Raw genomic sequence first — 11,228 nt, 5'->3', positions numbered from 1 at the left:
TCCTGCTGCTTGGGTAAGTGTATCAGCACATTCCCAGTAAAATGAAGATGGCAATAGTGGGGATAAGGAGGAGGCTGTTTTGAGTTTTTCCTTTCAAGGGACACCTCAAAGTGCAAGGAGGGCCCCTGCTTCCCTCTCCTGAATGAAGTACATGGGGACATACATCCAACCTACTGCAAGATTACACTTAAAGTTCACATTGCAAGTCCTGATTTATCCCTCCTCCAGTGTTAAAATCTACTAGCAAGTAGCTTGGGTAATGCTGGGCTGGAGGAATACTTGGGACATTTCAGTAGTATGTTAACCTCCACCAAGTCTTTCTCTGTCTTTAATGCTTTCTGCTTTGCTCCTGTTAGAGGCTAAAATGTCCTAAGGTACAGAAAACACTGCAGGAAATCTATTACAAGAGACTTCTGATGTGGGTAAGGAATGAGGGAAACACGCTGGTTCTGGTGGAGCACCAAGGACCCAGGAGGGTTTACAGAGAGCTACGTATCAAGGCACAGGGCAAATCAACTCATCCACATCCAAAAAATCAAACACTGTCCCCCCATCTCCACCTTAGTAATTGTCCTGAGACTCTTGCTAGAGAAACAATAATTTACAAGATGAAGGGAACTCTGCTGAAGGAAATAAATCTCATGTTACAGATCCTGTCCAAATCAGTAGCAACAGGCTCCACAAGGATATATTAATATTAGGCACACATTCAAGCTGTTCAGGAATGCACACCAAAAACATGCCCCAATTACTGGAGAAGAATTCTGTTTCAGAGCATATTAGTCATCTCACTGCAACCCTCAGGCTCTGAGGGGAGGTGTTGAGCAGCTAATCAGAGGAAACACAGAGGGCCAGCAAGCATCTAGGGAACAGCAAGGGGTTGAAACCCCAGGAAGCTAATTGGAAGCCCCCTAACTACTCCAGGGCTCAGGGTGGGAAACCCATCCAGACAGCCAATCTGCACATCCTGCAGACTGAAGGGGTTATTACCTGCAGGGATATAGGACTCAGTATGGGATGTGGGGGGAAAGAGGATTTCTTTGAACTAAGAAAAACAGATTATGGAGTCTTTTAAGGGGATTTCAGGAATCTGGTTGAACATGACAAACTTCTTAATAGATGTTATAGGGCAAGGACTGAAGGTGGAGAAAGAGACTGAGGTGGACCAGAGAAGACCACAAACTTTTGGGGCCTACAAGTAGTCTATGTACCAGCAGCTCAGGCAGAGGAGGAGATCTGGGGCCAAACTGAGCACCTGACAGCAGCTACTGGAATAACCCATATATATTTATTTATTTATGTTTATATAGTGTGTGTGTGTGTGTCCTGTTAGCAGAGCTCCGTCCTTATCAGCTGAAGAGAAAGACCAGGACTGAGCTACCAGTGCTGTTGACGTTTGTGTGAGAGCTGTGTGTTCAGATGGAGGCTGGCAGCAGCACTGCTGTGAGCACCTGTGTGTGTGCCTGCTGGGAACAGGTGCTCAGCCTGTGGGGACATGGAATTGCAGCAGCCTCACCCCTCTGGGCCTGCTGTGGGGGGAACTTCCCTGAGTCCTGAAGCCCACTGGACTCAGCTACCTTTCACAAGAATCAGCCTGCTTACAAATTCAAGCTCTGCCTGCATTTGACCTTGGTTCTGACAATGGAAACTCAGACCTCACCTCTAATGCTAGAGGAGTCATTGCACTTGGGCTCAGGAGTGGTTCTTACCAAGCTGGTTCTTCATCCCCATGAGAACTGAGTTCATGTGAGCTTTGGATGCATAGAGTTTGCTTACGGCCCTTCGCGAGCGGATCAGTTCCTTGGCCAAGATGACACACACATCCCTCTGACCCTTCTTGGCAGCATCTTTTATGGAGCGCTTCACCTTCTCCTCTTCCCTCTGGATATCTGCAGCACAGAGAAACACAGCACACAGTGATAAGCTGCTGAGGATTTGGAAGGGAACCCAGCCATTTGTTGGGGTGTATTTTCAATGCAAAGAACAATTTCTGCTCAATTCCAGACTCGCTCTGTTACTCAAAGACTTTGCTCTGGGCAGATTTACATGCTAACTGATTAATTCAACTAAATATTAGGGGGGAAATTCTCATCACTAAACATCCAGTTCTCTGATTTCATTTGCTGTTAAGAGTCCTGTATAGGACTAGCCAGGAATAACACTTCATGAAGCTGAGCTGGCTAAGATGAAACAGAAAAGGTCCAGTAAGAACAAAGCACTCTGAGATGACTACTTAACTTACAACTTCAGAATAAAACTTGCCTAATCTAAATATATATATATAAATACACACAAACATATATAATATGAAAACACACAGAGTGTATGTGTTCTGAAAGACTGTAGAAGGCTGATCCCTCAGAGACTAGAGTTTTAGATACAGACTGCTTTAAGGAGTGAAGGTCTTGAGTTTCTCCTGCTCATACTTCAAACACACGTGCATTAGGTGCTCACATAAACTGGCATATTCAAATTACAAGCTGGCTGGTGCCAAAGCCATGGATCATTTACCAGCAAGAACCAGTGTGCTGGTAAATGGTTAGATCTCAGTTAAAATGGCCTGCTCAAACTCCTGGTATCCAGCTTAATTCAACAGCTTATTTTTAGAGCATGCTGTAGCAGGAATACTGAACTAAGCCTGTACCAAATGAGCACCAAATAGTCAAATTTGAAATTTTACAGACTAAATAGGCTTCCTTAAATAGTGTAGGTTTCTCCAGCAAATCTGATGTGACTGTTTATAATTTTGCCAGATAAGGCTGGATGTGGACAGCAGGTACCTCAAAAAGCTCACAGTAAGAAACGCAGGAGGAAGGAGGGGCTGTAACACCCCTCTTCCTTTTCTAGAATCAGCAATAAATTAAGTCACTAATGAAATGCACATCTATGAGTCCACAAAAGTATTACCCTAATGTAAACAAGGAATTCAGAGAGTAAGGGTTAAGCTCACCTTCCTGCAAAGAATTCAAGTAAATGACCACAAGAACAACTATCTCTAGCAAAGGCTTTGTTCAGATCTGGTTTTGTTTGAGTCTTCTTGACCAGTCAGAAGTTATAGTCATAGGCAAGACTCAGAAGTTTCCCTTTTATAAAAACAAAGGCAGCAAAACACACTTTTTGGCACAGGCCAACTTGGAGAGCTTGTGATGTGGGAGTTAAAGACCCCTGTACTCATGATGAGTGATTCTCCCAGTATCATTCCACAGCCTCTTTATCCTAAAGAACAGGCAGAAATCTGTAGGATTGTAATCAGAAAACCATACTCCTTGCTGCTTCCCCAGTCTTGCTGCAGAAATGTCACAAGCTTGAAGACACCTATATGTCAGACACAGGAGTGAGCCAAGTCCCAACATATCAGAACAGGTAAGATCAGCTGAAGTGCTATAGCAAAAACCAGGAAGCACCAGGAATGTTCCAGCAGTACTGAGGAGTTACAACATTCACTTTGTCAGGCTAAAAACAGCCACAGGTTTTGTGTTACCACATGTAAATGAGGGTAGTGGGGCCCCATACTCGAGTGAATGCTTTCACTTGCATGATGAACAGGGATCAGTGGCATAAAATCTGCAAGTCAGTCAGCTCTGTCTTTGAAGGTCAATGCCAGCTATGCACCCCTAGTGAACCAAAGTCACTACAGCAGCCCCCTGTGCAGCACTACCAAGCACAACAGAGGCACAAAGCAGCTCAAAGCACCTGCAAGAGGGACTTGGAAGTTCAGTTAAGCACATATTTACTGTATTACTCCAACTATAATAACTTTAAAAGTTCTATTCTGAAGCCACAAGTATACCTTTTATTTTTTTGAGCCTTCCAAGCCTTCAAAAGCAACCCACACCAAACAGAAATCATGACAACAGCAGGAGTCCAACAACAGATGGTTTGAAACAGCATGTTGCTATATTAGCAACTGTGCCGACCGGGTGAGCCAAGTGCTGCAGTGGTCCAAGCCCACTCAGTACATCCCAGGTAGATCTGAGTTCTGTCACATCAAAACCCATCTAGCACAGCCCTCCTCAGGGAAACTAAGGTTCCAGCTCAGCATTTTCAACTGAAATGAGAAACTCATGGCAGAACCCAACTACAGTGGGTCAGTTTTGAATAACACCTTTGGTGGCTGGTGGCTGTCATCCTTCTGCAGCAGCCTGTGAGCCTGGCAAGTGCCAGCAGAACCACAAACATTCAGAGCTGACACTTGGGAAGATATGAAATCCTCTCACCATTTGGGCTTTGCAAGCAGACTGAGGATAGTTAGTCTAAGCTCTTATACACTGAATGGTATTTCTTTCAATGTAACACTCTGAAATACATAGGCAGACATGTTTAGAGCTGTTACAATAATTAGATTCACATCCATGACATACTGCCACATAACCTAATATCTACACAGGCCATGAGAAGTATTATGGCATGCATAAAGTTGAAAGAAACCATCTATAGTGAACACGTGGGTAGTTTTCTCCCATGGAAGATGCAACCTCCACACCCCACTGGGCTAACAAGATCAGCCATGTTTCAGTTGCTCTGTGCCTGACACAGCCACACAAAGTGCTGTGGAGAAGGCAAAACAACTCACAAGAATAATGAACATCACTGTAGATCGGTTTTCCTGGAAGAGGCATCAACCCTGTTCTCATTTTAGAGATGGGGACAGACTTCACACTGCACCAGCATCTCCCTCCAATCAACTCGCAGAGATGGGAGGATGCATGAACCCTGCCAGGTTCCTGCAGAGGCATGGGGCTGGGGAGGAAAGGGGGAAGGGAGAATGTACCCCTTGAGTCACCCAAAACAGGCACGTGTCTAAAGTCAGATGCTGACACAAAACAGCCTTTAGCAGCACATCCCACGGACCAATCTTTAGGGCAGGGTAGAAGACAAATAGGGAAAAAGGATCTGCCCCAAACCTATTTCCAGATTCTGGGAAGGTGGGCAGAAGAGAGAACAAGAAACTGAACTAGTAACAGTGTAATAATAAGCAACTCCTCTACTTCTCAAGAGCCCTTCAGAAGTGAAATGCCCATAATTTAATAGTAAAACATCCACTGAGAAAAGTATTTTTTTCTTCCTCTTTCCTGTTGGCAATTTTCCCAAGCTGACAACAAGTATGGATACTATTCCTTAAATCAATGTGGGAATGTGGGTGAAGTTCTGGGTGTCAACTCTAATTCATCTTATCAAATGGGAATTAAGAGCATTGTGTCTTACTGCAAGCATTTACTTGGAGAACTTCACAGTGTCCTCCTTTTGTAAAACAGACCAAGTCTGGCCCCAAGATCACATTCATCTTCCTTTATTACAAATGCAACAGGGTACCCCTGGTTATTTTATTTCACAGCCTTCCCCCAATTAGAGAAAAAAACCTTGAGGGCAGACAGGGAAAAGAAAAACAAAAAATGAGACATAAGTACAAACCTCTGATCTGTCTATCAATCACTCTCATTTCTTTCCTTATCTTCAAGGACCATTCGTTGACCTTAGAAAGAGAAGGTGAGAGTTACTTGAAATTCCAATTTTAAAACTATATTTTTATACTTTAATGTTACTTAACCATTTGACATCCAAAGAAGCACTTCAAAATGCACAAAGCTTAAGTTATGAGCGAGGTTTAGCTATTTCATTATTCAAATAAAAAAACTGCAGAGATACCACAAACTATTGCACTCCTCTTAACATTCAGATATGGGGTTAAGGAGGACGTGATCTGTGAGCCAGACACTCACTGCCTGCTGACTTCCCTTGTCACAGCAATGTGACTCTGCAGAGGGAACTTGCTGCAGGGGATTTCAGCATAAGGCAGAAACTTTGGCATGGGATGACAGCACCTGTTTAAATCAGAAGGAACCCCAGGAGGTCTCCAAGCCAACCTCCTACTCAAAGCAGGACCAAGTTGAGAGTTCAGACAGGTTGCTCAGGGTCTCATCTATCAAGTTTTGACACTGTGGGAGGGCAGAGACTTCAAAGCTGCTCTGGGTATCTGTTCCAGCACTTAATCATTCCTGTGGTAAAGAACCTTCCTCATGTTCAATTCAGAATTCTCCTCTGGCCAACTATGACTGTAGTCCCTTGCCTATCACTGGGCACCTGCAAAGTACCTGGCTCTGGCTTCACTACAGCCCCATTAGAGGCAGTGAAAGCCTTTAGATCCTTGTCCCTTCACCTTCTCCAAGCTAAAATGAGCTCACTTCCCTCAGCCTCTCCTCCTGTGTCATGGATTCCACTCCTCTATCATTTTGGTGGCCCTCTGCCACACTGTCCCCAGTTTGTTGATACCATTCCTGAACTGAGTGCCCAAACCAGAACACTGTTTGCAGAGGTGGCCTCCTTAATGCTGAATGCATCAGCGTAACGGAACAACCATGTCCCTCAAGCTGAGGATCACACTCCAGTAATGCAGTTCAGTTTGCTCTCAGTGCTGACCTGTGTTTATTATCTGCAGGAAGCCTGGGTCCTTTCCTGCAGATCTGGGGCCCAGCCAGCCCCAGGCTGCACATCCCTACGTGCAGGTACAATTGTTCCACACACACAACCTTGCGTTGCTCAACATCACGAGGTTCTTGCTGGCCTGTTCCTCCTGCTTGCTCAGGTTCCTCTGTCTACCTGAATAAGCTTTGTAACAGGAGTGCAAAAAGAGCTCTTTCCCATGCCAGAGCTCAGCAGAGCACCACAGATTCTTAAGACTTTTACTGACCTCAACAGAAATGTTCTGCCATCACAAAGAAGATCATGTTTTGACCTCAGACAACAACCACCATCTGAGCACAGACAACCACCATTTCACACAATCACAGAATCACCAAGGCTGGAAAAGACCTTTAAGATCACCAAGTCCAGCCTATGACCTGACACCACCACACTGGCCAGACCATGGCACTAAGTGCCACATCCAGCCTTCCCCTGAACACATCCAGGGATGGTGCCTCCACCACTTCTCTGGGCAGTCCATTCCACTGTCTGATCACCCTCTCTTTGAGGAAGTACTTCCTGATATACAATCTAAACCTCCCCTGGAGCAGCTTGAGTCTGTGCCCTCTTGTCTTGTCACTAGTTGCCTGGAAAAAGAGCCCAGTCCCCACCTGACTACAACCTCCTTTCAGGTAGTTGAAGAGAGTGATGAGGTCCTCCCTGAATCTCCTCTCCTCCAGGCTAAACAACCCCAGCTGCCTCAGCCCATCCCAATAAGACTTTCCATCTATTCCTTTCATCAGCCTCGTTGCTCTCCTCTGGACCTGCTCTAGCACCTCAAGATCCTTCTTGAAGTGAGTGGCCCAGAACTGTACACAGGACTCGAGATGAGGCCTCACCAGTGCTGTGTACAGGAGAAGAATCACATCCCTACTCCTGCTGGCCAAGCAGGCATTTGAGCTGCCCAAGCACAAAATCTTCTGAAAAAAAATCCTGAGCACCCTCCAGAGCTCTGCGTGTTCACAGTATGGGTATGCAGAAGTTTTGAAAGGGTTTCAGAAAGCTCATGTATTTTTTAGTTGAATTCTGCTCTATCACAGAAAATAAACAACCTTGCTGGACTAGCTGTAGCCTCCTCTCTTTGCTGTTCAGTACACGGCAGAAAAACTTCATTTAGTTTCATTCCTCACCCTGATATGAGGCTCAGAATGTCTCTCTTTTCAGTATTCCTACACTAAGGGGAGAAAAGCAAGGGGAAGAGATTGAGGTGCAGCATGACTGAATTGTGGCTGGGCAACTGCCATGTCTCAAATGTAACATCTTCCAGAGATTTGCTCTACAAGTTGGATTCTGGAACAAACCAACCTGCACTAAGCCTTCTTGTACAAGCACAATTGGCAGCTGTCAAATGAACTACAGCAGGATTCACAGATTCCATCTCTGTGATGCACAACCCAGCACAAAGACACCATTAAACCACAATGGGTTGTATGCTGTCATCAATCCTGCTAACCCCGACAGCAGAACACTGTTTGGTAGCTCATCCCCAGCACTGCCCAGGAATAAGCTGCATCACACAACTGTCCTCATGAAGGCAGTGCTGGGGGCTCCTGCATTCCCTGGTCTTCCCAGTGACCATTACCACTTCTGTGTGTAAGAGGAGGAGAGAATGCCGTTGCCTCTCAGCTGCACTACTACATGCTTCCAGTTACAAGAGATACAGGAGTGAGATGAGCAGTAAAGCAGCTGGAGGGCCAATCCCACCAGGGACTCCAGGGATCCAGCTAGAAACCACAGCATGAGGCAAGGCAGAAGTAGGAAAGCTGGGAACAGAAGCACTCTGGTGAACTAATAAAGGCTAATTATCCCAAGCACAACTACATGCTGATGAAGCCGTTCTGTGTCCATTTCTGACAGCAGCAGGGCATCACACCAGAGAGTCAGCCAGTCAAACACTAAGCTGAAACATAGAATCACAGAACTATTCAGGTTGGGAAAGACCCTTGGGATCACCGAGTCAAACCATCATCCCTACTCTACAAAGTTCTCCCCTAAACCATATCCACCAACACCACATCCAAATGACCCTTAAACACATCCAGGGATGGTGACTCAACCACCTCCCTGGGCAGCCTATTCCAGTCTCTAACCACTCTCTCCGTGAAGAAAGTTTTCCTAATGTCCCACCAAACCTCCCCTGTTGCAGCTTGAAGCCATTCCCTCTTGTTCCCAAGGTCCCAATTACCTGTGAGAAGATACCAGCACCAATCTCTCCACAATGACCTTTCAGGTAGTTGTAGAGACCGGTCTTCCCTCAGCCTCCTCTTTCTCAAACTAAACATTCCCAGCTCCTTCAAGCATTCTCCATCAGATTGATTCTCTAGGCCCTTCACCAGCTTCGTTGCCTTACTCTGTACTCACTCCAGCACCTCAACATCTCTCTTGAATTGAGGTGCCCAAAACTGGACACAATACTCCAGGTGTGGCCTCACCAGTGCTGAGTACAGGGGGACAATCACCTCTCTACTTCTGCTGGTCACACTATTTCTAATACAGGCCAGGATGCCATTGGCTTTCTTGGCCACCTGGGCACACTGCAGGCTCATGTTCAGCTGCTTCTCAATCAGAACCCCCAGGTCCTTTTCTGCCATTTTCCAGCCACACTTCCCCAAGCCTGGAGCGTTGCCTGGGGTTGCTGTGGCCCAAGTGCAGGACCTGGCACTTGGCCTTGTTGAAGCCCAGACCTCAATGCATCAGCCTAACGATGCAATCTATCCAAGTCTCTCTGCAGAGCCTCTCTATCCTCATGCAGATCAACACTCCCACCTAGCTTGATGTCATCTGCAAACTTACTGATAAAACACTCTATGTCCTTATCAAGATCATCAACAAATATGTTAAACAGTCCCAACACTGAGCCCTGAGGAACACCATTTGTGATTGGCCCCAGCTGGATTTGACTCCACTGACCACCACTCTGTGGGCCCAACTGTCCAGCCAGTGCTTGATAAGCACAACAAACCACCCAGACTACACAGGAAGAAAACCACGTTTTTAGACCAAAAAATCCAGATGTGGCACTAAAGGTACAGTAGCCCCCCCTGCTTTAGACAGGCTGAAATGGATCAGTAGCTGCTCCCAAGGACTGGAGATGACTGCCTTGTATCATTCAGCCAATAAGCTCCTTCCCATCACCAGAGAACAAGCATGCAAACCAACCCAGGGGGACTCACTGCAAAGACAAAAATCTCAACCTCTTCCCACCATCAGACCCCTCCCATGGTGCTCTGGTTGCTTTCTCCAGCCCTACTGGGGGACAGTGTCTTCTGCACAGCTGCTGGCAGACACCAGGTAAGCAGTGCTGCTTCCCCATCATCTAGTAAGCAGAAATAACAACTTCTTTCTAAAGCTGCACAGTTAGATGCAAAGAAACACCTTGCTGTTAATGGGCCTCTCAACATTGCTGTTACAGCCTGTGAAGTCATCATGCCAACCTGCATGCTCCTGACAGCAAGGTGACCTAAGGCATTTCAGCCTATGATTCAGGCATGACTGTTTTCTTTGTAGGCTTTTCTGCTCCAAAATGACCCACTGTCACACCACGCTACTGAAAAACATGACAAGCTTGGCAGTTATGGAAGGGGAAAGCCTGGTCATTGGACGTGAAACAACAAGAACTCGTTGGTGCAGTGTAACCACACCATGCAGGTTAAGGAGTCATCTGCAGCTTCATCCCACCATGAGGGCAGCCTCCAAACCCATTTCTGCCTGTGGTATCTTCCAATACTGCCCGTGACCTGATGAAAGAACAAGCAGGTAGAGGAGGAAAGGACAACATCACTGTGTATTCCTCATCTCATGCTGTCACCCAGCAGGTGATGACTATTACCTGCTCCCTTGGCATGTGGGTGCTACGAAGTGGCAGGGAAAATCTGTGGCACTGCAGTTCTTCTGCACCTTCAGCTCTGGTGCCTGTCACCTTCTTTTGTAGCTGCTTTTTTAGTAGCTCTAATGCATCTGACCTGATCTGATCCCATCAAACAGCAGATTTTTTTAATAACACATTAGCAGCGATTTACGAAAGGCAACAATGGAATCAGTCACTATCTTAATTGCCTCCTTCCACGGTGACATTATGAATCAGTGGGCAGCAGCAAGGCTTGCAGGGTTTGCAGCCTCCAAAAAAAACCCAAACAAAAACGAAACCCAAGTCCCAGTATTTCAGCTATTCAGATATTTTAACACCGCCCCCCACGAGTCACAGAATCACAGAATCCTAGGGGTTGGAAAGGACCTGGAAAGACCATCCAGTCCAACCCTTCCTGCCAGAGCAGGATCACCCAGAGCACATCACACAGGAACGTGTCCAGGTGGGTTTGAATGTCTCCAGAGAAGGAGACTCCACAGCCTCTCTGGGCAGCCTGTCCCAGGGCTCTGTCACTCTCATAGTGAAGAAGTTCTTCCTGATATTCACATGGAACCTCCTGTGCTCCAGTTTGCACCCACTGCCCCTTGTCCTGTCACTGGTCATCACTGAACAAAGCCTGGCTCTGTCCCCCTGACACTCACCCTTTACATATCTATAAACATTGATGAGGTCGCCCCTCAGTCTCCTCTTCTCCACACTAAAGAAACCCAGCTCCCTCAGCCTTTCCTCATCAGGGAGATGTTCCACTCCCTTCACCATCCTTGTGGCTCTGCCCTGGACTCGCTCAAGCAGTTCCCTGTCCTTCCTGAACCGAGGGGCCCAGAACCGGACACGATACTCCAGACGCAGCCTCCCCGAGTCCCTGCCCACCCCCAGGGGCAGGAGCGGTGAAGCAGCC

General features: G+C 46.6%; 1 protein-coding gene across 1 annotated transcript in view; it reads right to left on the bottom strand.

The window, feature by feature from the left end:
* The window catches only part of LOC104391012 (charged multivesicular body protein 3), a 33,839-nt gene that overhangs the window by 4,049 nt on the left and 18,562 nt on the right, over positions 1-11,228 (bottom strand). Inside the window, exons 2-3 of the mRNA XM_010000222.1 lie at positions 5,413-5,473; positions 1,710-1,889 (exon numbers count right to left, since the gene is read on the bottom strand). Coding sequence (XP_009998524.1) covers positions 1,710-1,889; positions 5,413-5,473 — 241 coding nt within the window. The remainder of the gene's footprint in view (positions 1-1,709; positions 1,890-5,412; positions 5,474-11,228) is intronic.

The sequence above is a fragment of the Chaetura pelagica genome, unplaced genomic scaffold (assembly GCF_000747805.2).
Source record: "Chaetura pelagica isolate M959 unplaced genomic scaffold, ChaPel_1.0 scaffold116, whole genome shotgun sequence".
Classification (NCBI taxonomy): domain Eukaryota; kingdom Metazoa; phylum Chordata; class Aves; order Apodiformes; family Apodidae; genus Chaetura; species Chaetura pelagica.
This window is presented reverse-complemented; position numbering and strand designations above follow the sequence as displayed.